This window comes from Giraffa tippelskirchi, chromosome 1 (genome assembly GCF_054371585.1).
Source record: "Giraffa tippelskirchi isolate mGirTip1 chromosome 1, T2T-mGirTip1v1.2.pri, whole genome shotgun sequence".
NCBI lineage: Eukaryota > Metazoa > Chordata > Mammalia > Artiodactyla > Giraffidae > Giraffa > Giraffa tippelskirchi.
Genome location: NC_137275.1, coordinates 187,492,369 through 187,519,031, shown reverse-complemented (window position 1 = coordinate 187,519,031; position 26,663 = coordinate 187,492,369). Strand labels below are relative to the sequence as shown.

The 26,663-nt window shown below is 50.6% G+C and overlaps 1 protein-coding gene across 4 annotated transcripts in view; it reads left to right on the top strand.

Moving 5' to 3' along the window:
- LOXL2 (lysyl oxidase like 2) overlaps nt 1-26,663 on the top strand; it is a 112,417-nt gene that overhangs the window by 63,756 nt on the left and 21,998 nt on the right. For 3 of the 4 annotated variants that reach the window (XM_081515148.1, XM_081515158.1, XM_081515169.1), the window contains 5 exons: nt 2,828-3,050; nt 7,548-7,731; nt 15,838-15,989; nt 23,966-24,133; nt 26,062-26,227. In XM_081515148.1, the coding sequence (XP_081371274.1) occupies nt 2,828-3,050; nt 7,548-7,731; nt 15,838-15,989; nt 23,966-24,133; nt 26,062-26,227 (893 nt within the window). Of the gene's footprint in view, nt 1-2,827; nt 3,051-4,908; nt 4,912-7,547; nt 7,732-15,837; nt 15,990-23,965; nt 24,134-26,061; nt 26,228-26,663 lie in introns of all 4 variants that reach the window. The other variant, XM_081515153.1, reaches the window with a different exon arrangement.

Sequence of the window (26,663 nt, the reverse complement as noted above, 5' to 3'; positions counted from 1 at the left end):
GAACCACTGGACACAGGCTCTGAACGGACCCTGATTCCAGGGACCCAAACGTCCCTGTGGCCCACAGTCAGAGTATGGATGTCAGGTAATCAGTGGAGTTTTGGCTCAGGTCCATCTCATAGTAGGCTCAGTGCGTCCTGGAACCCACGCTGTGGTTATTTCCCTAGTTCCAGAATGCATAATTGAAATAGACAGTCTCACAGAGCTGGTAGAATCCCTACCAAGTCTGGTTTGCTCCTTGGCTGGAGGAGAGCAGGGAGGACTTCTCATTTTCAGCTGAGTCAGTTCAGCTCAATGTTACCCAGCCATCAGCCTAGATAACTCTTTCTCAAGCAAGCTTCCCACTTGGCCAGTGGCTGTCCTGTAACTCCAGTCACCCACCATCAGGCCTAGAGTGGGTTGTCCACGTGTGCCTGGGCACGCTAAGCCACTTCAGTCGTGTCTGACTCTTTGCGACCCTGTAGACTGCAGCCTACCAGGCTTCTCTGTCCATGGGATTCTGCAGGCAAGAATACAGGAGTGGGTTGCCACGCTCTTCTCCAGGGGATCTTCCCAACCCAGGGACAGAACCCACATCTCTAATGTCTCCTGCATTGGCAGGCAGGTTATTTACCACTAGAGCCCGCTGGGAAGCCCATATGTCCTCCCCAGTGCCTCCTATCTGCATCCCCATGTCTGCATGCATCTCGGGGTGGCCTGTGAGAGTGACTCATGGGGGCGGGGTGGGCTGCCCTGGTGGAGGCCTGTGGAGGATTGCATTCCTGTGATCTGATGTCAGAGGACAGAGGGGCTCTCTGGGGAAGGAAGAGCAGCTCTGTCTGCTGAGGCAGCCTCACTCTGTGTTGAGAGCTCAGTACATCTGTCCCTGGGAGAGGCTGGTGGTCACTGAAAACTGGGAGCTGGAAGATGTTCCGATCCAATGAGATCTGACCACTCCCCTGTGCACCTGACATCCCTTGGGTGTGTTTGCTCGCCTGATTGTGGGAGTGTCATAACAAGCTATAATATCCTACCCGCCCCCAGTGTTCTTGCCTGGAGAACCCCAGGGACGGGGGAGCCTGGTGGGCTGCTGCCTATGGGGTCGCACAGAGTCGGACACGACTGATGCGACTTAGCAGCAGCAACAGCAGCACCTCGAGTGTGTTCAGCTGTCCCATGTGCGAGGGTCATGGGAAACAAACTGGAGGTTGCGTTTCCAAGTGCAGGGGCCTTCCAGGGGATGGGAAGGGGCAATGGCTCTTGGAATCCTTTTTTACTTCTTATTTATTTATTTATTTTGGCTACACTGGGTCTTCATTGCTTTGCACAGGCTTTCTCTAGTGGCGGCGAGCGGGTGCTACTCTTTGTTGAGGTGCGAAAGTTTCTTATTGCAGTGGCTTCTCTTGTTGTAAAGTACAGGCTTTACGGTGTGTGGGCTCCATAGTTGCAGCGCTCAGGCTCTAGAGCGCAGGCTCAGTAGTTGTGGTGCATGGGCTTAGGTGCTCCGTAGCATGTAGAATCCTGCTGGACCAGGGATTGAACTTGTGTCCCCTGCATTGGCAGGTGGACTCCCATTGACTGTGCCACCAGGGAAGCCCTGGCTCTTGGGATTATTAACAGTCCTCCTGTGTAGTTCTGTGCTCTGGCTGTAGCTATGTTGAGCACAAACCCTGAGCTTTCCAAGATAGTCCTTTTTCTTTCAAGTATTCTATGCCATTGCACGCATAGAATAGAATTACTACCAGTCACAGTTTTTGGTAAGGAGAGATATCAGTGGCGTCTGTCAGGTTTATCCTTCCTCTCTGTTCACATCCCATTCACTCTGAGGCAAAGCAGAAACTTCCGGGCCTGCTAGACCAATAGGGACAGGACTCTGCTTCTGTTCATCTGGGGCCAACCTGCCCTGGGCAGCCCCTCCTCTGGGCAGTCTGGCAGCAGTGTGTCTCACTGGATTCTGCCAATCACCGATGAGCACACAGACTTCAAAGACCCGGGACAGGAGAGAGGGAAGGGTAGCTTCCCCCCTTCGCCTCTTTGGTAACCACAAGTTTGTTTCCTATGTCTGTTGAGCCTGCTTCTGTTTTGTATATATTTTGTAATATTTGTTTTAGATTCCACACATAAGTGATATCCTGTGATATTTGTCTTTTTTCTGTCTGACTTACTTCACTTAGCATAATCATCGCAAGGTCCATCCATGTTGCTGCAAATGGCATTGTTTCATTCTTTTTTTTGGCTGAGGGATATCACATTGTATTTGTCTCTCCAAGATCCCTTTTTACACTTTGCATCTATAGGCATTAGTATCATATGTCACTACACTGAGTTAGGGGCTTCCCAGGTCGTGCTATTGGTAGAGAACCTGCCTACCAATGCAGGAGATGTAAGAGACTTGAGTTCAGTCCCTGGGTTGGGAAGATCCCCTGGAGGAGGGCATGGCAACCTACTACAGTGTTCTTTCCTGGAGAATCCTATGGACAGACAAGCCTGGTGGGCCATGGTCCATAGGGTCACAAAGAGTCAGACATGACTGAAGCGACCTAGCATGCACACACACTGAGTTAGACCCTTGTCTCCTAGAATGTGAGCTCCCTGGAAGCAGGAAGCCATGACTGCCCTTCCAGGTCTGGCTCCCCAATGCCCAGCACGTGCCCAGCATGACCAGTGAGTGCTGGCAGACATGCCCTGCAGAGCCCTGTCTGGAGCAAGACTGAACTGCAGGAGTGGGGACCATGTCTATCCGGTTCCACTACCTCAGTGACCGGCCCCGGGCAGGAGTCAGTTGCGGAAGAAGGGAGGGATGGGCACCGTGATGTCTTGGTCACCTGCCCTGTCTCTCCTTCTGCAGAATGTTTGCCGCCCGCAAGAAGCAGCGCTACTGGCCATACTCCATGGAGTGCACAGGCACAGAGGCCCACATCTCCAGCTGCAAGTTGGGCCCTCAGGTGTCACTGGACCCCGTCAAGAACATCACTTGTGAGAATGGGCTTCCGGCTGTGGTGAGCTGTGTGCCCGGCCAGGTCTTCAGTCCTGATGGACCATCAAGATTCCGGAAAGCCTACAAGCCAGAGGTGAGGATGTGGTGGCAGATTTGGTACCTGGAGTGTTGGGCTAGTGGTTAAAGGATCAGACAGGGACACCCCCCACCTCGCCCCGCCAAGAGAACCGTTAGCAACTCGGACCACTTTTCTAGAGGGCAGGAAGATGCAGGACACTTGTCAGGACCAGCTTCATTGATAGATGCCACTGCTGGGGTGTGACAAGCAGCTGGGAGCCTGTCCCCAATCATTACCGCCCCTACTGTCCTTCTGGCACTGCTGCTCAACTCTGAGACTAGTGTCCCCCTGTGGCAGACAAACATCCGCGAGAGGGCTGTGCCTCACTACTGACCATCACAGGTTCTGTGTGCTGTCTGTGGACCAGCACGAAGGGTTGGGGTGGGGCAGTGAGAACTAGGGGCTCCTGGGAGATTCCCTGAGAAATCAAACATCCTAGAGCCCTTGGCAGGCTTCCACGGTGGCTCAGATGGGAAAACAATTCACCTGCAATACAGGAGACATGAGTTTGATCCCTAGGTCGGGAAGATCCCCTGAAGAAGGGAATAGCCACCCACTCCAGTATTCTTGCCTGGAGAATTCCATGGACAGAGGAGCCTGGCGGGCTACCGTCCATGGGGTCGCAAAGAGTTAGACATGACTGAGGAACTAACATTCACTTTCAGAGCCACTGGAAACATGGTCCATCTCTCAAAAGCACAAGAAATCAACTGTAATGGTTTTCAAACAGGTTTTACTTATTCTGCATCATAAAGAATAACAACTTTTAAAAGCTTTCACAGGGTTAGTACAGTAAGTCCCTACATATGGATGACTTTTGTTCCAAGAGTACGTTAAAAATCCAGCTTGTACATGAGTCCAGCAAAATTAGCTAGGTACCCAACTAACACAATCAGTTATGTACCACTGCTTTTACATTTGCTTCCGGACATCCTAGGCTTGAAATAAAAATATGGTACTGCTATATTCTATGGGCTTCCCTGGTGGCTCAGTGATAAAGAATCCACTTGCCATTGCAGGAGACAAGGGTTCAATCCCTGGGTCAGGAAGATCCCCTGGAGAAGGAAATGGCAACCTACTCCAATATTCTTGCCTGGGAAATGCCATGGACAGAGGAGCCTGGTGGACTACAGTCTGTGAGGTTGCAAAGAGTCAGATACAACTTAGTGACTAAACAACAACAACTACTACTATTTTGTATATAGTACTGCATAGAAAGTACACAAAAGCACAACACTGGTAGAGGATGGAGCCATATGACAATGTATGCTGGACACTCGAACTAACTTACGTGACTGAACATGCAAACACAAGTTCACACCTTTGAAAGTTCACAACTTGAAGATTTGTACATAGGGGACTTCCTATAAATGGAAACATGTCATCACCACATCTATGTTATCTGTGTCTGTTATCATACTGTATGTTTGTGAATCAGTACCTGCATGTGGGGGAAGGTGTATTAGAGAGGTGTGGATGCACATCTGAATTATTGTCCCCATCTCAACTGACTGATTCCTCAGGACCAGTGAGCTGTCCTGGCCAAGGCAGGCTTGATGACTCCTCTGAAGAAGAGAAGTGAAAGAAAGTGAAAATGTTAGTCACTCAGTATTGCCCGACTCTTTGCAACCCCATGGACTATAGCCCACCAGGCTCTTCTGTCTGTGGGAATTCTCCAGGCAAGAATACTGGAGTGGGTTGCCATACCCTCCTCCACGGGATCTTCCCAACCTGAGCATCAAACCCATGTCTCTTGTGTCTCCTGCATTGGCAGGCAGGTTCTTCACCACTAGTGCCACCTGGGAAGCCCCCCACCCCATCTCCCTCTCCAATCTCTCTCTCCATCAACATCCATCCACCTGCTCGTGGATAGGGAGTGATCCCTTATCTACTTATCCAGTAGAAACGGGAAACTGATGCAGAAACCAGATAAACAGCTTTGGGTGCTGTATTTGGAAAGGCTGGGGTGGTGTATTTGGACAAAAGAATAAGCCTTAAATAAAAGGTGTGAGGTGAATGCAGCAAGTCCAGGCATTGACCAGAGGGCGTGGGAACACTTTGGGGTGTCTTCCAGACACTTCTGGCCAGCAACCAGCCCTCCCTCACACTCAGCCCTGCCCCACAGGGGCCTCCAAACTGCATAGACCTGACCACATATCTCACGTGTGCAGGCAGGCCACACAGGCACGCCTGGACAGTGCCAGCCCCCACGGCTCCTTGCTTCCCCCCCAGCCACATGATTTGATGGCCACATCCTTTCCACAGCCTGAGCCTGAGCCTCTGAGCTTGCCTCATGTGTCATCCAGAATACCAGGTCCTACTGTTTTGGAACTCCTCTTACTGTGTGGTTGAAAGCAGAGGCATCAAGTTATACCAAATCAATTTTAAAAAAAGATCAAGCGAGGCTTACATCACATTTTCCCATTCTTTTCCTCCAGGGCCAGCTGACTCTGCCTGGCCACTGCTAGATGGGGTGAGGTTACTTGGAACTCTGCCTCCCACAAGCTTGAGTCACGGATGGTCCGCTCCGTGGGAAGGGGACCCTGGAATCTGGCTAGGCAGCTTGGGAAGGGAAGTGGGGGAAGGGAAAGGTCATGATTCTACAGCCATCTGGCTGGATCCAGCAGTTGTATTTGTCGTGTTCTGCTAAAGCTAGAATAAAGATTCCTGAAGCCAGTGAGGGGTTTTGCAGCCCCTCCCTGTCCCTCTTTTCTTCTCCCTCTAGTGCCAGGGTCATTACCCAATGTCAGTAAATTGGGGTGGAGACCTTGACTGGAAGATGGAGACACAAGCTCTTGTTCGATGTCTTCGCTTTCAAGGTGACTGGTGGTGGTTTTCTTAGAGGTGGTGGTGGTTTTAGTTGCTAAGTCATGTCCAACACTTGCGACTCTGTAGACTGTGGCCCACCAGGCTTCTCTGTCCATGGGATTCTCCAAACAAGAATACTTGAGGGGGTTACCATTCCCTTTTCCAGGGGATATTCCCAACCCAAGGATCGAACCCGCATCTCATGCATTGCAGTCTCCTGCATTGCAGGTAGATTCTTTACTGACTGAGCCACAAGGGAAGCTCAAGGTGACTGGTGTATGTTAATGTTTGAAAGACACCACCGCCAACCAGGACTGCCTCATTCACGGGTGGGATGGAAGTGGGATGCCTCCATCGGTGAATGGGATGGAGTCCGGGGCTGTGAACTGCAGATACCAAAGGAGAACAGTGACTCTGGTCTGATCCCCCACACACAGAAGGGCTGCACAGTTACCCCATACTCCCTTTGTATTGAATCAAATAGAATCAATAGTTCAGAGCCTCACAGCCTTCTGAGTTGCCCACCCCAACATGCGCACATGCACACACACATACACACACAGAAACTGATGCAAAGCAGGGTATGTGGGCAGATGGGAGTCAAATGACCCATCTCCTATCTTGTAAGGTATGATCCAGTGGGATTAAGATGCTGGTGAAGAGTGGGTCTTACTCCTGTGCAATTATAAATAAACCCCATAAGACTATTAAGGCTTCCAGGCTGGTGGTGAGCAATTAGGGGCAATTAAAGTATAACTGGGGCTTCCCAGGTGGCACGGTGGTAAAGAATCCACCTGCTAATGCAGGAGACACAGGAGATGCGGGTTCAATCCCTGATTTGGGAAGATCCCCTGGAGAAGGAAATGGCAACCCACTCCAGTATTCTTGCTGGGAAATCCCATGGACAGAGGAACCCGGCATGCTGCAGTCCATGGGGTCACAAAATAGTGGGACACGACTTAGTGACTGAACAACAACAAACTGTAACCACCTGCTCTCTCTGAATGTCTGGTGGGGCTGTATCTCCTGAAGGGCTGGCCTGGTCTGGGCTTAGAGTAGAGTCAGGGGTGGCAGAAGCAGGAGTGGTGACCGGGCAGAAGTCCAGCTGCAGGACAGATGTTGGTCTTAGCCAGTGGGAGGCTCCCCATCCCCTTGTCTGGGCAGAACTCCAAGTCTTGGCTGCCTTGGTCAGGCCCCGCCCTCTCACCCTCTGTCTTCTTTCTCCTGCGTCTCATGGGCCTGCAGGGCAGGATTCTTGCAGTGTGGTCACCTTAGTGCCCCGGAATCTCCCCTAGGGCTGGACAAACACTCTGTTACACATCTGAGAGAATTAGGATCTGTTTGGAATCTGCAGTCTTGGTGGGTAGGAGCTTCTCTCGATAGTGCTGAAGCTTCAGGTTCTGGAGTGAGGGAGTAGAGGGAAGTACTAGTGATTAGGCCCTAGAACAAGTATGGAGTGGGATGAGGGGTTGATGAGAGTCCCTAAGGGGCTGCCCAGTGGTCCAGAACAAAGATCGCAAAGGGAGCACACAGCAAAGCTGAACACACAGTGAGCATGCACGCTCTCCAACCCCTCCACAGATGCTCACACAGATGGAGCGCCGTCAGCTCCTAGTCTGGTGCCTGGGTTTGGAGTGGGGAGGCGGGGGGCATCGTGAAGACAGGGGAGTAGGCTGTGCTCAGCAAAATGGTGTGTCTCTTCAGCAACCACTGGTGCGGTTGAGAGGTGGTGCCAACGTCGGGGAGGGCCGCGTGGAGGTGCTCAAGAATGGAGAATGGGGTACCGTCTGCGACGACAAGTGGGACCTGGTGTCTGCCAGTGTGGTCTGCAGAGAGCTGGGCTTCGGGAGTGCCAAAGAGGCCATCACGGGCTCCCGGCTGGGGCAAGGTAAGGCATGAGGAGAGTGTTCCTTGGCCTCTCTTCACAGAAAGCATCATGTGGGAGCCCAGCCTGGGCTAGCTTTGTCCTTTCCAGTCCCTTCTGGCTTTGCCTCCTCCCTCCAGCACCTGCTTCCCAGGTGGCGCTAGTGGTAAAGAATCCGCCTGCCAATGCAGGAGACGTAAGAGATGCAGGTTCTATCCCTGGGTTAGAAGATCGCCTGGTGAAGGAAATGGAAATCCACTCCAGTATTCTTGCCTGGAGAATTCCATGGACAGAGGAGCCTGGCGGGCTACAGTCTATGGGGTTGCAAAGAGTCGGACACAACAGAGTGCACACCCACATATCCAGCATCCCTGCTCTGTTAGACAGTCCTACACCTCTCTCCAGGTAGTTCAAGCTGGAAGGGTGTTAGAGAACATTGTCCCCATTTTATGGATTTGGAAGCTGAGGCCCTGAGAAGGAAGTAAACAACCAAGATAAGACAACATATTAGCAACCATTGGATATTCTAAGAGAGGTTTCCCAACTTCTAACCCGGTGCTCCCCATGGCCCCACTGAGAAAGCTGGAATTTCCAGGCCCTTTCTCCAGGAGAAGAACTCAGAATTCATGAGGCTGTGGACCACTCCAGGCACAGAATTCCAAATCTTATTTTCCCCCTCCAGGTTAGCACTATGAACATTCGTTCCCTCCCACCAGAGGTTGGGAACAGTTTACCCTTCTCCCAGTGTCTGGAGCTGCTAAGAAAAAATGGGGCCTGGTTTTTGTTAAGTGTCCCAAACAAATCTTTCTTCTGAGCAAGAAGCAAAAGTATAGGAGGCTTTCAAGCCCGCCACCCCATTGAGAGGAATGTTGTAAACATGACATGACAGCACAGTAAGTAACTTTCTCTCCCGATCCCTGTGAAGACCATTGCTCAGTGTCAGCCCCTGTTCTGCAGAGAATGGAATCTTCGCTCCAGACTCTGCAGCCCAGAGAGCGTCCAGCCTTCCCCGCAGAGAACTGTGTTGAGCAGAGGAGACCAGTCATCTGGAATCTTCTTGCCACTGACCCCCAGGGAGGCTGCTGCAGCCCAGGGATTGCTTTGGTTTGGAGGGTGTGGCAAGGGAGGAGAGTGGGCTGCAGGTGAGGATGGGCTGTCCTGTCCTGTGGGGAGAGGATGTTTCCACGCTGTCAGACATAGGGCCATTGCCCTGTAGAAAGGAATGTGGTTAGGTCATTGATCACAGCCTAAAGGAAATAATAGCCAGTGTACCCGAGAGAGTCTTAGAATCACAGATGGCATTGCTGCAGAAGAGCTCAGAGGTCATCTGGTCCAAGAGATGAGAAATCTGAGGCTCCAGAGAGCAAGTCTGAGGCCACACCCATGGTTAGTGACAGAGAAGCATGGAAACCTACATCTTCTAACTCTCAGATGTAGGTTTCTCCCTTGTCCCCACCTTGTCTCATCCTGCTTGTCTTCAGAGCATCTCTTACCTCTGTTCTCCAACCCCTGCAAGCTTCCTGGGTGTTTCCACTGAAGTTGGAAGGTCTTGGGTGGACTTGAGTTTTGAGTGCCAGGTGGTAGTGACCCCACATGACACTCCTCCTCCTCCCCTGTCATGGTGAGCTCCTTGTGGCTCCCTTGGGTCTCAAATAGCCCCAGAGTCCATTGTACTCATTGGCTAGTGCATTGGTTTGTGGTCTGCCAAGGCCTCCAGGACAGAGACCACTCACTCCGGGAGTGAACAAGCACTGGATGACATAAACATTCCGCTCTTCAAGGGTGTGTGCTGTTTGACCTAATTATTTCACTGCCCAGAGCAGCCAAGCGTTTCCAAGGGCCCACGGAACTCTTGGAGAAAAAGACAGCTGGCATTTTCAGTGCTGTCCTTAAAAGAACCATTGGATGATTTATCACCTGCTGCCACGCTGGACAGATCACCTCTGGTAGGCAGGAAGGGAAAAGTCCACATTCGATGTCAAGTCACAGAGGAGCAGACAGGGTCTGTCCTCAGCTCAGGCTGTGGCTTGTGGCCCAAATGACCACACCTACAGCAATGGTGGTGAAAGGGCAAGGGCTGAGGGTTAGGCAATCTGAGTCCTGGTCCTGGCCCTGCCACCTACATGCTTGGTGACCTTGAGCAACCTTCTGGGCCTCAGATTCTTCACTGGGTTCACGGTGTCTTACATTCTGTCTGGCTCCAGCCTCCTGTTCTCACCAGTGTGGATGTTAGGTCAGAGTCAGGCACTGCGCTTTGTGTTCTGAGATCCCCTGAACGCATCTGGATTCCAGCTATCTGTTTACACACCCGCCTCCCCCCATGCCCAGCTTATAGCACTCTGTGTATGTGGTGTATGTGTGTGCTAAGTTGCTTCAGTCGTGTCCAACTCTTTGCGACCCTATGGACTGTAGCCCGCCAGGCTCCTCTGTCCATGGGATTCTCCAAGCGAAAATACTAGAGTAGGTTGCCATGCCCTCCTCCAGGGGATCTTCCCCACCCAGGAATCAAACCCACGTCTCTTCTGTCTCCCGCATTGGCAGGCAGGTTCTTTACCACTAGTGCAGCCTGGGAAGCCCTATAGTGCTCTGGGGATATTCATTTTATCAAGAATGAATGAATGAGTTCAAGTTGCACAAGCAGGATCAGCTGAACAACCACTTGGTCAAGAATTTCCAACTCTCCCAGACATCCCTAGTGGTCCAGCGGTTAAGACTTTGTGCTTCCACTGCAGGGGACCCAGGTTCGATCCCTAGCTGGGGACCTAAGATCCTGCATGCCAAGCGATGTAGCCAAAAGAAAATTCTAACACTCCAGGCCCATGCTACCCAATGGACATAAAACAGAAAGTGTTAGTCGCTTGGTCATGTCCAACTCTTTGAAGCCACATATGTAATGTTATTTTCTAGTAGCCATGTAAAGCACAAATAAAAAGAAACAGGTGAAATTCTTTTTAAGTAATCTATTTTCTTTAATAATATATATAGTATTTCTAAAGTATTATGATTTCAACATTTGATCAACATAAATGCTCTTGATGAGATAGTTCTCAGGTAGGGTACTGACTCTCTGAAATGCAGGATGCATTTTGCACTTGCAGCCCATCTCAGTCTGGACTGGCCACATTCCAGGGGCTCAGTGAAGCACCTGGAGGGAGCAGCTCGAGATCAGTCCCTTTCAGATCCTTTGGCCTGAAATCTCTGATCAGAAATACCAACAGCATGTGCCACGCACGTAAAGCCTAAACAAAAGTCTCCAGAAACAGTGCTAACATGCATACAAATTGCATTGTCCTAGTCTATTCTACTGTGATCTTAAAAAGCTAACGGCAATCTGCAGTTGATTGTGGGTCCAAAGTCCATGACATTGTTCTGAGAGGTTGGCCGTGGCTTCAGTCTCACATCCGTCTCCTGACCCGGGCCTGTGGTCACAGGGTTCAGGTTGGGGAAAAGCAAGGCCAAGGTGGAGGTGGGGGAGGCATCATGAGTGGATGGACAGTCCAGAACCCAGGATGAGGGGAAAGCTGGGGTTCACAATGCAGCGGATCAAACCCAGATTAACAAAAGGAGCTAGGTGCTCACAGACACTGCTGGGCGAGCTCGGCTGGACATCCAGGCTGGTATTCTTCAGTAACACCTCACACCCTGCTTGACTCACAGCAAAACTGGGTGGTAAGGGAAGAATGTGAGAAATCCTGGCTCTTCCATCTCTGCACTCTGCCCTGGTGTGCCATGAATGTGCAGGCTTCAGGAAAGTGGGTATTGCCCTCCCAGGCCTCGTCCCCAGATGTCTAGAGACAGCCACATCAGTTTACACCAGTTAGGCCAGAAGGAGACTAAGCAGTTGTTGTTTAATCTCTAAGCCATGTCCGACTCTTTGCAACCCCATGGACTGTAGCCCACCAGGCTCCTCTGTCCATGGGATTTCCCAGGCAAGAATACTAGAGTGGGTTTCATTTCCTTCTGATCCAGGGATCGAACCCGGGTCTCCTGCATTGCAGGCGGATTCTTTACCACTGAGCCACTTGGGAAGCCCCAAGCTGTTATTAGTTGAAGTATAAAGTGTTACAGTTCTTATGTTGATCTCTTCTCTCCTGTTCAGTCTCAGAGTTTAGCAATCCATACACATTTGTTGAGTACTGTTTGGGCTGGAGTCTGGAACAGAGAATTCATTTCTTCCACAGACATTTCTAGTAATGGTTTCTGCTCTCCAGGAAGTTACCTCAAGTAGACGAAATAAGAAGTAGCACCAAAGGTATTTTACACTAACAAATAAGGGATGATATATAAGAAATTACCCTGATAATATTAGGAAAAACTCGAATGAACTTTTTGACCAACCCAGTAATTCTTACCATTTATTGAGTCCCTGGTAACTTGACACAGTTGGTCTCATTCAGTCTTCAAAAGCCCAGTCCTGCAAGAGAGACATTGTTATTGCCTTTTACAGATGGGGAAAGTGGAGTTCAGAAAGGTCCCGTCACTTCCCAAGGAGACGCAGGCTGAATCTACTCTAAGGCTGAAGCTGCAGCTCACTGCCTTGTGGTAGTGACAGAGTACCTTTTAAGCGATAGAGAAAGATGTAAAAAGGAAATGCTGCAGATGAGAGTGAGGCTGTTCAAGCTGAGCCACAAAGGAGACAGGACTCACAGTGCTCCCTGAAGGCAGACCTCTACTTAGATGGGCAGAAAGGAGGAGGTGTTCCAGGAGGGAGGAGGCAGATGGAGAACATAGGCACTTTAACTGCTCAGCTCTCTCCCAGAGCAATCTCCCACTCTTTCCAGCAAAGGATTTCCTCCCCTGACTCTCCTGAAAGAACTTCAGAAACTCAGTAAAATCATGCTGTGAGTCAGACTGCCTGGTTCGAGTCCTGGTTCCTCTGTTGGGCCATTACTTTATCTTTGGTCCCCAGTGGGGTCCACTCTGTTGAGTTGTTGGGGTGATGAAATGAGTTAATACAAACAATGTGTTTAGGACAGAATCCAAAACATAGTGAGTGCTCAGTAAATATTAGTACCATCCACCACCATCATCACCATCACCACTACCACCACCATCCTCATCACCACCGCCATCACCACCACCATCATCATCACCACAACCAACACCATCATCACCACCACCATCAGTGTCATTACCATCATTATCACCACCATCCTCATCACCACCATCATCACTATCACTATCAGCACCATCATCATCACCACGATCGCCACCATTTTCATCACCATCACCACCACCATCACCATCATCCTCATAATCATCTAACAAGCCTCTGCTCTAACTGCACATTCAAGTCCTAGGTTGCCGCCTGTTTCTGAGCCCATCTTAATGCATGAGCCATGGCCCTGCTTGCTTCAGAGTCTGTTTGGAATCTGTATTTTGCACACCGTTTCTGCTCTGAGTTCTTGGGTGCTTCTAGCCGTAGTGACTGTTGTGTTTGTTGGGGTTTTTTTTAGGGGGGGGGAGCTGCACTATGTGCTGTGTGAAATCTTAGTTTCCCAATGAGAGATTGAACCCATGCCTCATGCAGTGAAAGCACAGACTCTCAACCACTGGAACATCAAGAAAGTCCTGATTGATGTGTTTTTATAAATTTTATAAAATTCCAAGGAATTTGAAGCTTCTTCATTTATGAATTTCCAAGGAAATGGAAACTTGGCTCTCCACCCATTACAGTGGGTTGCTCCTAGAAGTTAATTTTTGTCCTCAGAGTCTAGATCCCAGGTGTTTCCAGAAACCCAGAGCCAAGGGTCCCTCCTTGGGGCTCCAAAGTGCAGAGAGTCACCTCCATCTTTATCATGTACCACATCATGTTACAAGTCTGTCTAAGTGTCTACATCCCCCAGGCACGAACTGTAAGCTTGTCATGACAGGGACTGCTGTATTCCTCTGTGAGTCCCCAACACTGGTACAGAGGCTGACAATCAACAGGCACTTACTTAAGTCAAGGGTGTCCATTCAGATACTGTTTGAAGCACCTCATATTTGCTAGTCTCTGGGTTGGTAATCCCCAAGGAACATAGATGTAATGCCTGCCCTTGTGGGACCTCCAGCCCAGTGGGGAATCAGACAGACATTGAACAGAGAGCCATCAGAATACAGTGTGAAGCGGAGTGCTCAGTGGAGGTGACCTGAGGGAACCCAGCTTAGATGAGGCTTAGAAAGGTTGTGCCATTGAAGTGACATAAGACCTGAGCCCTGAAGGTTGAGCAGGAGTTCACTGCTGAGGAGAAGGAGGAAGAGGGTCCAGGCCAAGGGAACAGCCAAAGGAGAGACATGTGGTCAAGCTGGGGAGGAGCAAGCATAGCTGGGACGCTTCGTGGAGGCTGGTCCCTGTTTGGACCATTTGGGAACTAATTGTACCCTGAACAGTTGCAGTGAGATACTATTACAGGGATTAAGACAGGGGAGTGACATGATTAAACATGCATTAAGAAATCTCTTGCGTTGTGTGTGGGGAATATTTTGGAATAAGCAAGCAGGAGGGAGACTAGAAGCTATGTCATTTGTCCAAATGGGAGGTGACAGAGTTAGACGAGTGTGGTGATGGCAGAAATGAAAAGCACTGAGATTTGGGGGGAGTGAATAAGACATGATGATGGATTGCTTGTCTATGGATAAAGGAGGAGGAGGTGATGCCTCTGGGTTCTGGCAAGAACCAGGAGAATGGAGGTGCTGCTTCCTGAGTTAGGGAGATGCTGTGGAGAAGCAGATTAGGAAAGGTCCTCCTGCTGAAAGCAGAAAGAACAAAAGCAGATGACTCTTTCAAGTTCACCCTGAAGGGGAGAAAAGTGACAGGCCAGAAGGAGGTGTGGGGTCAGGGGAGGGTTGTCATAAAGATGGGAGATTTTATGGGATCAGATGAGTGCTGACGGACGGACCCAAACCAGAGGATGATGGTGAAGATCAAGAGAGAGAGGAGATCATGGAGTAGGGCAAGGTCCAAGGTGGGGGTTGAAGCAGCCCATAGCTCTCAGAAAGAACTAGACTTGGATCCATCTTGATGGGCTAGACAGAGGAGAGGTGGTTTTGTGAGGTGAGTTGAGTTGAATACTGACAAACTGGGAATTCCCTCTCCCCAGCAGTGGGGAGTTCCCTCTTGCCATCCCGGTGCCTGTACGGAAAGCTTCCCACATGCTCATTAGGGGTCCCTGTGGGATGTCTTCTGTCTGCCCTTGCAGCTCCACGCTCCTCCTTGTCCACGTGGTTCAGGGCCCTGGGAGGCAGGTTTGGATGTGGCCAGCAGGGAACACTGGGGGAGACTGGAGGTGGGAGGAGCTGGGTCTTTATTCTCCCTGCGGGCCACTGTGTCCCTTCACTGAGGGTAACAGCTCTTAACAGGTGACCTCCCCATGAGGCTCTTTTGTTCTCCTGGACCAGATATTAACATCCTCCCCTCATCCCTGGTGGCTCAGATGGTAAAGAATCTGCCTGCAATGCGGGAGACCCGGGTTTGATCCCTGATTTGGGAAGATCCCTGGAGAAGGGAGCAGTTACTCACTCCAGTATTCTTGCCTGGAGAACTCCATGGACAGAGGAACCTGGTGGGCTACAGTCCATGGGGTCGCAAAGAGTTAGACATGACTGAGTGACTGATACTTTTCTTTCCTGCAGGCCTGGGGGTGGTATTAGCCCACACAATGGACTATCCATTGCGATTTTGTGATTTTTGCATGCTTTGTTCATATCATTATTTTTAAAATTCCTTTCTGTAACTCAGATCATCCAATCTGAGAATGCCATCTCTTTCCTGCAGGGAGTCTGACTACCCTGTGAAAGTTGCCCCTTTAGGATTCATCAATACACAGAGTGTACAAGTTGAGAAGGGAACTTAGATGCCCTCTAGACCAGCCGCTCTATTTCAGTGAGAAAACCAATATTCAGAGAGGCTGAGTGAGTTGGTCAAGATCACATAAATTAGTAACAACCTTTGTTCTTGTGGGAGAAGTGACTCCCAAGACAACATTCTCTCCAGGTAGAAGAGGCCTGGGTCATTGAGCTATTGTGGGAGGCAGTTGGGAGCATTCTGAGGATGGGAGAGGCATGTTCTTACTGTCTGGGACTTCCTTTCCCATTGCAGAAACTTTCTTGTGGAAGCTTTCATAGTGCATGTTCATTTTCCATTCCCAGGGATAGGACCCATCCACCTCAATGAAATCGAGTGCACGGGGAATGAGAAGTCCATCATAGACTGCAAGTTCAATGCTGAGTCTCAGGGCTGCAATCATGAGGAAGATGCTGCTGTGAGATGTAACATCCCTGCCATGGGCTTCCAGAAAAAGGTGAGGAGCCTGGATGCCCAGAGGGGACTGCGTTATGTTTTGGTCATTGAATCCACAGAAAGAGTAGACCAGATGCTCTCAGGCTGAAGCTTGCCAACAGGTACTCTGATGATGAGCTCAAAGGTGTTGGGCTCTACTGCTGTCACCTTCAGTGGCTGTCACCTGACTTTGGTGGAGGTGCCAAATGAAAAGATACATGGATAAACTCCACTGTCCTCAGATGTTGGGGATCCTCTGTGTGCCCCGCTGTACTCTGTGGCCGGACATACAGTGTGATTGCAACTCAGTGCTTCCTGCGAAGGATTCAAGGACTGCAGCACCTGTGGTCCCCTTGGCAACGGCCCTTTGCAAAGACCCAGAGGAACCACAGATGGTCCGTAAAGCACACAGGTGTAAGCACGATGTAGACAGTCTTTGGGGACCGAAGACTGTACTTTGGTTTCCAGAGGGAAAGAAAAGGAAACCTTAACAGCATTATGTCTGAGACACACCCCTCCCTTCCTGAGACGGGGTCTCTAAAAACTTACATCATGTACCCTCACGTGGGTGACTTTTCCCACAGGGATAACCAACAAGATTTTGCTAGGAGGTCTAGCCCATCCTCCAAAAAGGCCCAGTAAATCCTATCTAATGCTTTGTGCTAAACCATGAATTTGGTCACCAGGCTGGCACATTGGAAGAGCTTCTTGAGGGCTTATTTTTAAAAATGAGCAAATGCAGACACGTCGGGGTACAAGATGGCTCTCCAGCCAGGCTCTGACACTGCTTCTTGACCTTGGCATCATCATGTCAAAGGCACTACTGAACTGGTCAGCCACCACAGCTTACTGCCCCATGGGGCCAAAAATGTGAACTTGACAGCTCTCCGCTGAGCCAAGCATTTGCTTGTAAGTGAGCAGGGGTGTGGGCCACAGCCCCACAACTGTGGGAAAGGCTTGCCATCTTTAATTGCTGAGCACCATTCCAAGAAAGCCATAATAGAGCTCTAAAAGCTGACGTGCCAAGAGTCCCCGTGCACTGGGGTACCATTCACTTCAGACAGATTGGACTTGGGTGGAATGGGGTTTTCAACCCAAATGAAAGGCCTAGGCCAAAGAAAATGAGGTTTTCCACAAGGGCTTTATGGTGGTGGAGCTGAGCCAGGCTGTGTGCCCAGTCATGCCAGTGGGGGCACCACACTCCTAGCACAAAACACCCTCATCCTTTCAGGGGCTCTTCAGGTTCTAGAAGGTGAGCCCTGTGCTCAAGCGTGGGGTGTGGGAAAGCTTTATGCCTGAATCCTGAATCTGGCCATTTCTATCCCCTGGGAGGGCTTCCTGCCCCGGTGGTAAAAGATCTGCAGTGGTAAAGAATCTGCCTGCCAATGCAGGAGATATAGATTCGATCCCTGGGTAAGAAGATTCCCTGGAGGAAGAAATGGCAACCCACTCCAGTATTCTTGCCTGGAGAATCCCATAGACAGCAGTCTGGCGGGCTACAGTCCATGGGGTCACAAAGAGTCGGACACAACTGAGCAACTAAGCATGCACGCACAAGTCAGTTCATTACTATCATTCACTGGCTGATTCCTTAACTAGTCTCTTTCAGGTTTCAGTTTCCTCCTTGGAAAATAAGGAGGTGAGAGAGGTGATTCCTAGCTTCCCTTCCAACCCTCAGCTCCTTAAGAAATTGACTTTTTATTGAATGACTAATAAATAAAACTCACAGACATGAAACTGGGAGGTTTCATCCATCCAGTCACAGCCAAGCTGTGTTTCTTTCATTGCTGGGGAGACATGCCAAGGCGGGGAGGCTCTGGGGGTGGCAGGTGGGTTTACCAGGTGAGCTAGTCCACACGGGGTCCCCTGGCAGCCTTACTGACCTCCGATTCCCCTCTGAACTGTGGGCCTGGCCCTGTCTGGGTGGTAGGACCACGCCCACATGTGGAATATCAGTTGGAGAGTGCCCGTGCTTGCTTGCCTGTTAACATCTGGGTCTTGTTACCTGGCTTCCTACCTGCCACCTCCAAAAACAGGTGAGGGACTGGTGAACCGCAACCTTATCAAAACACAGGGTGGCCTCGCCATGCCCCACTGGCTGGAGGTAAGTGTTTTGTTTTCTCTATTCATGCTCGGAAAAATTCAGCTTCCTGCACATCACTCCCTTCTTTCAAACCGCATACTACTGCCACCAAGAACCAAAGGAATAGGAAAAAAAGAAATGCCTGGGATTGTTTTAAGAAATTTGGAGAAGGATGGACCTCTCCTGACATCCTTGAGGGGTAATGAGGTGGAGAGGGTGTGGCCAGAGGCTCCTGGCTGACCCCAAGACCTCTTGGGGTTCCATGGATACTGGAACTTTGAGCCAGGCCACTTCTGGAATGGGGTACCCAGGAGGGGAGCCCTGGGAATGGAGAGCTATGTACTGGGCTGAGTTTGAACTTCATGGCCAGCCTCTCTTGCAACCCCCAGTCTCCTCTAGGAAATAAGAAAAGGCCCCCAATACATCTTGAGGTGCCTGGATTCTTGCAGGGGCAATGAAACCCTGCTCCCTGTTACAGAGGTTGTTCCCGGCCTGCTCAGCCTTGGCAGCATGGCCACAGCTTGGAACTTTAGGAAGTATCTCAAGAAGAGGCCCCAGCTCCCACTGAAGGCCTATGTTTTGCTTGCCCCAGAGTCAGTGTGCAGCCACGTTCTTCAGCCAGAGCCTCTCAGACTCCTGTTGGCTCTAGAACCTAGGACAGGAACACCTGGCCAAGCAACCTGGGGTGTACTGACAGTGGGGGACAAAAGACAGGAATCCTCCCAAAGAGAGCCCTAGAGACAGGAGCCTTCATATTGAGACTCAATATAAGTGAGTCTCATATAAGACTCAAGTCTTCATTTTGAGACTCAAACTTGGGAGCCCCACTGCTCCCTGGTAGTGGGAAAAAGTTTGGACTCAGAATTCTTCAGGCTCCCCAATCCTAATTTTTCCAAACTTTAGGGTAACAAAATAAAGTCTGTTTTTTTGAGGGGAAGTGTCTAGGAGAGGGGCAGTAGAGGGAGCTAGCTGACCCCAGTGCAATCAATAAGGCAGGGCACTGTCCATAGCAAAATAAAAAATAATAATAAACCCAATTATCCGTCAGTACCACCCACTGGCATTCTGAGTGAAGTGAAAGTTGCTCAGTTGTGTCCAACTCTTTGTGACCCCATGGACTGCCCATGGAATTCTCCAGGCCAAAATACTGGAGTGGGTAGCCTTTCCCTTCTCCAGGGGATCTTCCCAACCCAGGGATCGAACCCAGGTCTCCCGCATTGCAGGTGGATTCTTTACCACCTAAACAATCAGGACATTCTGAACATCAGTGCTAACCTAGCTCCCAGGAGGGGTCCCTGCCCATGGCTTCTGGTGCCCCAGGATGCACCTCTATACAGGCCTGCAGCTCTACCAGCCTTGGTGCTGGGACTCAGAAACCATGCGGAGGGGAAGGGGAGAGGATCTGGACTTCCCAAAGAGAGGGAAGGCTCCAGACTCCCTAAATCAGAATGCAAGCCATTAGAGGGCTCAGCCTGTGGCCTAGAGGTCAGTCCTGTGGTCGCCATCATACTCCCTGCTGTTGTTTGTTCTGGACACAGTGTCCTCCAGGCCATAATCAGTCCAGGAGGCCGGAGACACAGGAGACCAGGCAGGTGGGGAGAGGGGGTGTGTGTGAGGGGCTGGCACACCACTCCTTGCCAAAGCTATAGATGCTTGGAGGCAACCGGAGATGATTTTCACAAGGCACAAAATTACATGCTTTAGTGATTCATGGAGAAAGGAATGGCAACCCACTCCAGTATTCTTGCCTGGAGAATTCCATGGACAGAGGAGCCTGGCAGGCTATAATCCATGAGGTCACAAAGAGTCGGACACAACTGAGTGACTAACATTTTAGTGATTAAAGCTGTAGTATCCTAAGCCTCAGGACCCAGTCTGACTCCAATGGACAATACAGTAAGTCCCCTACATACGAACCAGTTCTATTCCCAGAGTGGGTTTGTAAGTTCAATTTGTTTATAAGTCCAACAAAGTTAGCCAGGGTACCCAGGCTAGCACAATTGGCTATTTATTAGTACTGTAGTGTAAATGGTTTATGATACTTTTCACACAAATAATACATAAAAAACAAACATAAAAAATAAAGAAAACATTTTTACTCTTGTAGTACAGTACCTTGAAAAGTACAGTAGTGCAGTACAGTAGCTGGCATGCATGGGCACATTCGCATCCTTGAAAATCTGCAACTTGAAGGGGATTTACTTCCTATGTAGGGGACTTACTATAAAGGCCTCAGAACATGGGGCCCAAGGTTCAGGACCCCAACCTCCCATCAGGAGGAGTTCTCTATCCTGACTGTGAGGCACCAATTTGTTCCTCTATTCTGACTCAGCGATTCCTGCTTTGGGACAAAAGCACCCTTGAAGAAGTGGGCTTAGGTGGATGGTTTGATGTTGGTCTAGTATGGTAGTGAAGAGATGCTTACTCCATCTGAGACTCCACTAATCTGTGAAATGGGGATGACATGGTACCACTGCCTCCTAGGGATGCTGTGAGGACCGAATGTCCATAAAGGGCTTGCACAGGGCAGGGGACATGGTAAGTGCTCTGAAAGTTTGCCTGTGAATTTCCCAGCACTCCTCGTGTCTCATGCATGCCTGCTAAGTCAGTTCAGTCCTGTCTGACTCTTTGCGACCTCATAGCTGTAACCTGCCAGGCTCCTCTGTCAATGGGATTCTCCAGGCAAGAATACTGGAGTGGGTTGCCATTCTCTTCCCCAGGGGATCTTCCCAACCCAGGGATCAAACCTGCATCTCCTGAGTCTCCTGCTTTGCAGGTGGAACTTTACCACTGAGCCACCTGGGAAGCCCATCCTGTCACATAATAAAAGCCAAATAAATACTGGATGAATGAATGGATCTGGTGAATTACACACAATTCATTTCATTTCTGAGGAGGTGCCAACATTACCGGCAGAGTTCAGTAAAGCACATAAAGGATGAAATACAGGCGTTCATTAGATCTCAAATGAGCAGAGGGGATGGCTAGAAGTTACTTGTAGACATCCCGATGGGTTGAAGGTACACCCTCCCCAAGGGCTGCTGGCCTTCCTGTGGATGTTGGAGCTGGCTGGCTTGCCTCCCATTGAGGTTCAGGCCTTTCTAGGACTTCTCCATGGCTCTGCCTGCTTATCTGTTTTTACATAGATCCAGCTTCCCTGGTGGCTCAGTGATAAAGCATCCGCCTGCCAATGCAGAAGATGCGGGTTCAATCCCTGGGTTGGGAAGATCACTTGGAGAAGGAGACAGCAACCCACTCTGGTTTTCTTGCCTGGGAAACCCCATGGACAAAGGAGCCTGGCGGGCTACAGTCCATGGAGTCACAAGAGTGACTAAACAACAACAACAACAACAACAACAAAGATATGTTAGTCACAGGTGATGTGCAATCCATAGCCAATGTCCAGCGCCTGGACTGGGGTTTCCTCCAGCCCAGAGGCACTCAGGAAGATAAATGTCAGTGTTGGAGGGCTAGCCCTCTTCCTACCTGCTCTGACCTCTTCTAGGTCCTCTGAAGAAAGGTTGCTTTCTGCTGGGACTTCCACTCTAATGATGATCATCACTGTGATGATGTCTGAGATTTCTCAGCACTCACTGAGTGTCAGGCCCTGTTTGAGCACTTTACAGGAACCATATATGCCATTTATGCATCGGCTCAGCCCTGGTAGATAGATCTAAGGTCAGGACTGCCCTCGGCTTGTCTGTTTGCTGGCTGACCTCCGTGACCCTCCCATCCCCCAAGTCCATAAGAATTAAGACCTATGACTTAAGGGCTGTGCTGTTGCTAAGGACTGGCAAACAAACAGCTGAAGATTCCTGGAGTATTAGGTCTTATCTCAAAGGGATGAATTGTTAGAACCATAAAGGGAAGCAGGATAAGGTATTTGGATTAAGGACTGCATTTTCAGACCCCTCCCCCAAATTCTAGTCCTTAATCCAAATACCTTATCCTGCTTCCCTTTATGGGCTTGGGCTCACGTGTTGGTCCGTGCTTTCATTCTGTAAGCCTGGTGTTGTATTCATCCATTCTAAAAGGAGTTGTGGCGCGTACTTAACATCTGAGAGGTGCCGACTTAGTTATCGATCCTCCAGTAAACCAGACCAATACAGCTCTGCTCTTTGGCTCTTATATATCATCAGAGAGACAGCCATTAAATTGTAAAATTATAAATTAGCTTAATTATAATTGTCAAGAATGCTAAGGAGATGTAGAGAGAGACTGTGTAAGTGGGCACTGACCCCCATTGGAGAGAAGTGCCACTGGGTATAGGATTGGAAAGATGAGTGGGACCAGCCAAAAGCAAAGGGGCCTCTGTATGTAATAGACTTCAGTGTGAAATGAGACTTACTGTGTAACTTGGTCAGGAGAGTTAGGTCGCCATGGAAACTGAAAGAAGGCCATGTGCCTGGAGGTAGGAGAACAGGGAGGAGAGAGACATGTGACGAGGGTGAGGAGGGAAGTAGTGGAGCAAAGGGAAACCATGGACGTGTTCTAGGGAGGAACATGATCGGGTGTTTTTCAGAAGTGACTCTGGCTTCTGCATGGAGAATAGGTCAATGAAGGCAAGAGGAGAGGCAGAGGGAGGGAGGTGAGGAGGGCTGTTTCAGGCAAGAGGTGATGGTGCCTGGGAAGAGGGGTAAGGATGGAGCTGAAGGGAGGAGTGTGAGTGGAAGGGACTTGGGAGATAAAATCCATGGAGGAAGATTCTGATGGGATGTAGGTCAGCAGTCCCCAACCTTTTTGACACCAGGGACCAGTTTTATGGAAGACAGTTTTTTCCACCAATCAGCATGGGTTGGTGAGGGAGGGATGGTTTCAGGATGATTCAAGTGCGTTATCTCTATTGTGCACTTTATTTCATTATTATTACCTTGTGATATATAATGAAGTAATTATATACCTCACCATAATACAGAATCAGTGGGAGCCCTAACTCGATTTCCTGCAACCAGACGGTCCATCTGGGGGTGATGGGAGAGCAATGGGGAGCGAATATAGATGTGAAGCTTTGCTTGCTCGCCCATTGCTCACCTCCTGGCGTGCAGTCCAGTTCCTATCAGGTGCAGGTGGAGGGGGTTGGTTGGGGGCTCCTGATGTAGGGGATAAGAAAGAGGGCGATGTTGATGCTCGCTCCTAGATTTCCCACTTGTCTAACAGAATAGATTCAGGATCAGCAAACTGTCACTTGCAATCCAAATCCATCCCTCTGCCTGTATTTGTAAATATGGTTTCTTGGGCACATAGCTGTGTCCCGTTATTTACGTATTGTGGTCCCTGCATTCACCCTACACGGTTTGCTGCCCCTGGGGCAGATGGTAGTGCCTTTCATTGAAACAGAGAATGAGGGGAAGGTAGAGCACAGGTTTAGGTAGAGAGAGAAAAAGAGGACCAGTTAGATTTGGGGGTCTCCGAGGTGCCAGGTGGGACTGTCAAGTAAGAGTTCTTTTAGAAAGGACAGCAGTGGGTGTTGTGGGAGGAGATGCGATAAGGAGCTGGAACCTGGGTACCGGAGGGGGTGTGGTCCCAGAAAGAGTTGGGGGATTCTACCATTTTAAAGCTCCTTATTGCATCTTTCTAAGTATATTATCTGAGACCCTCCCCCCTGATGGGCACATGGGCAGCAGAGGCAGATTCTACTGTGAGATCAGTGGGTCTATAGTGGGGTCAGTGGGTCTCCCCGGCCGTACTGGCATCTAGGGTCCTAGGATGGCTGCAGTAGGGCAGGGGAGGGCACGTAATGCAGAAGACCATGCTGGGCACGATGCCCGGCACACAGCAGGTTCTCAGTGATGCCAGGGTTCTGTGTCACAGGCAGGACCCCCTGCCTCGGGAAAATTGAGGTTGAAGGCAGTACCATAGTGGGGCATCAACCTGCCTTCCCCTCCTGGTGATCATGCCTTCCTTTCCCTCCACAGCTGCGCCTGAACGGGGGCCGAAACCCTTACGAGGGCCGAGTGGAGGTGCTGGTGGAGAGGAACGGGTCCCTTGTGTGGGGCATGGTGTGCGGCGAGAACTGGGGCATTGTGGAGGCCATGGTCGTCTGCCGGCAGCTAGGCCTGGGGTTCGCCAGCAATGCCTTCCAGGTGAGAAGCGTCCACCCCCACCCTACCGCTGAGGGCCTTGAACCCTGCATCCAGTCCAATCCTGCCCATCTCTCGTCCCAATCTTCTGTGACCCCCAGGAGGTAGAGAGCCATGGACTTGGAGGAAGAACCTCATCCTGTCCTCCACTGCTCTGCCCCCTGTAGCCCCAAGTCCTTGGGTGGGTCACACGCTCTCTGGACTCCGGTTTCGGGGTCTCAGCTCTGTGCACTGGGCTTGACCATGCCGGGGGCTCATTCTGGGATGTCCTGACCTGCCTTTTGCAGGGGGAAGCCACCCAGTCCTACGGGGGGGGCAGGGCACATGGAGACCACCCAACCCAACACCCCAGACACCTTAGCTCAGCAGTCCCCAGCTTTTTTGGCATCAGAGACTGGTTTTGTGGAAGACAGCTTTTCCATGGACGGGGACGGCGGCGGGGGGAAGGGGGCGGGTGCTTCAGGCAGTAATGTGAACAGTGGAGAGCAATGGGGAGAGGCAGATGAAGCTTCGCTTACTCACCCATCACTCACCTCCTACTGAGTAGTGGCCCAGTTCCTAACAGGTCTCAGACCAGTACCAGGAGTTTGAGGACCCCTGTCTTAGCTCACCCTCTTGCTGGCCTCTCTTCCCACAACATGCTTCCTTGCTGTGTCCACATCCATGCATCCTTTCCTTGATTGCCTGGCAGTTCCCCAAGCCTTGTTTCAGGACCCTTTCACAGCCATGGCACACTCTTCCTGCCGCCAGCTCAGGAGGGACTCAGCCAAGGGCAGCTAGGCTCCCATCCTGGGATGGAACATTGTCAGAAAGAGGCCAGGGGCAAGAGGAGTGGGAGCCAGGAGGCTGGAGGTCACTTCCTAATTTGACCCCCTCCAGCTGGCTACATAATGACCTGCCACCTTTCTCAGCCTCTCTGTGAACATGGAACAAATAGTCCCAGGTCCTCAGATTCTGGGCTCTATAAACACCTTTCTTAAGCTTCTCCCAGAACAGGAAAATGTCCGGAGCACCCCCATCTCACTTTGCTAACCCTGACTTCAGCCCCTGTGCCCTGGGTGGCTGCTTGAGGAAGGGGTTTCTTAGTAGCGACATGGGAGAACTCAGCCGGGCAGCCCTGTGACAACTCCCCAAACCATCCAGAAGGAAGGGGCAGGCCTCTGGTACCTGGGGCCCTCTGGAAGCCTGGCTTCGCACAGCCACGTCATGTATCTGCTGATCCTGCTTATGATCAGCCAAGGCACTCGCTGGTTCTCCATGGAGTGTATTGCAGCAGAGTGGCCATCCGGCTATTTTTGTTCCCCGTCAGCTCTTTCCTAAGACACCTGATTCTCACAGCGGAGGCTGTGAGATGGGCCTACCCTTGACCCCAGTGCCCTGATTGCGAGCCTTATCCCTTCCCGAGGCCCCAGTTTTCTCTCTAGAGGATGAGGGGTGTGTAGGTTCTCTAGAAAAACAGAACCAATGAGATGTATGAAGATGGAACTGTTGACAAATGTGACTAGATTTCTTCTCTCCCGCCAATCCTGATCAGTTGCTGGTGTCTCCCTAGAGCACAGTGTTGAGAAGGATTCTGAGAGCACAGTCAGGCTTAGAGGAGAGTGCTGTGATAGATTAGTAATGTCTGCCCAGGGCTCAGGAGGAGGGAGCAGGCAGTACGGCTGCTGTTCCTGATACACAGCATTCAGCACACTCTTAGTTGTGCTTTCCAAAAGGGGAGAGGGGCAGAATCCAAGTGCAGGGGGGGCCTCATTTGTGCTGCCACCAACAAACTGCATGACTTGGGTAAGTGACTGTGTCTTGGCTTTCTCCATCTGAAAGATGGGATTATAAATCCTTGGGGGTTTTGGTGAGGCTGAAATTTGATAGAATGTGGGAAAGTGACAATTCAAGGTGATGTGCTGGCTATTTGTTGTTGTTGGTTCATGCAGGAGACCTGGTACTGGCATGGAGATATCAACGCCAACAAGGTGGTCATGAGTGGTGTGAAGTGCTCGGGAACGGAGCTGTCCCTGGCACACTGCCGACACGATGGGGAGGACGTGGCCTGCCCCGAGGGAGGGGTGCGGTACGGGGCTGGAGTCGCCTGCTCAGAAAGTGAGAGCTCCTGGGGGTCATAGTCCACTGTCCTGCCAGGCTCCAGGAGGGGCACTGAGTCTCACTGGTTATTCCCTTCAAGGCTCTGCCTGGGGTCTCTGCTATGAGCCGAGCAAAATGGAAAGCAGGGATGGATTCTCGTTAAGTGAAAAGAGTCAGGAGCAAGAGGAACTACCCCCATAGGCAACCCTGGAATCTTGCCTAATAACAGTGGAGAAGGCTGGAAGGAGGAGTTGGGAGTCTGGGAGCCTTGGGTTCAAAGGCAGGGTCACTGTAGATTATTTAAGTGGCCTTAGGAGAATTAAGTGACTAAGAACTTGGTCTCCTGGGAGCTGGCTTCTGGGTTAGCAGTGAAACACACACTGCTTGGTGGGTCAGCTTCCTTCCTTCTGCCCTGCCCCACAAATCATTTCCTGGAACTTCCCTGGGGATCCAG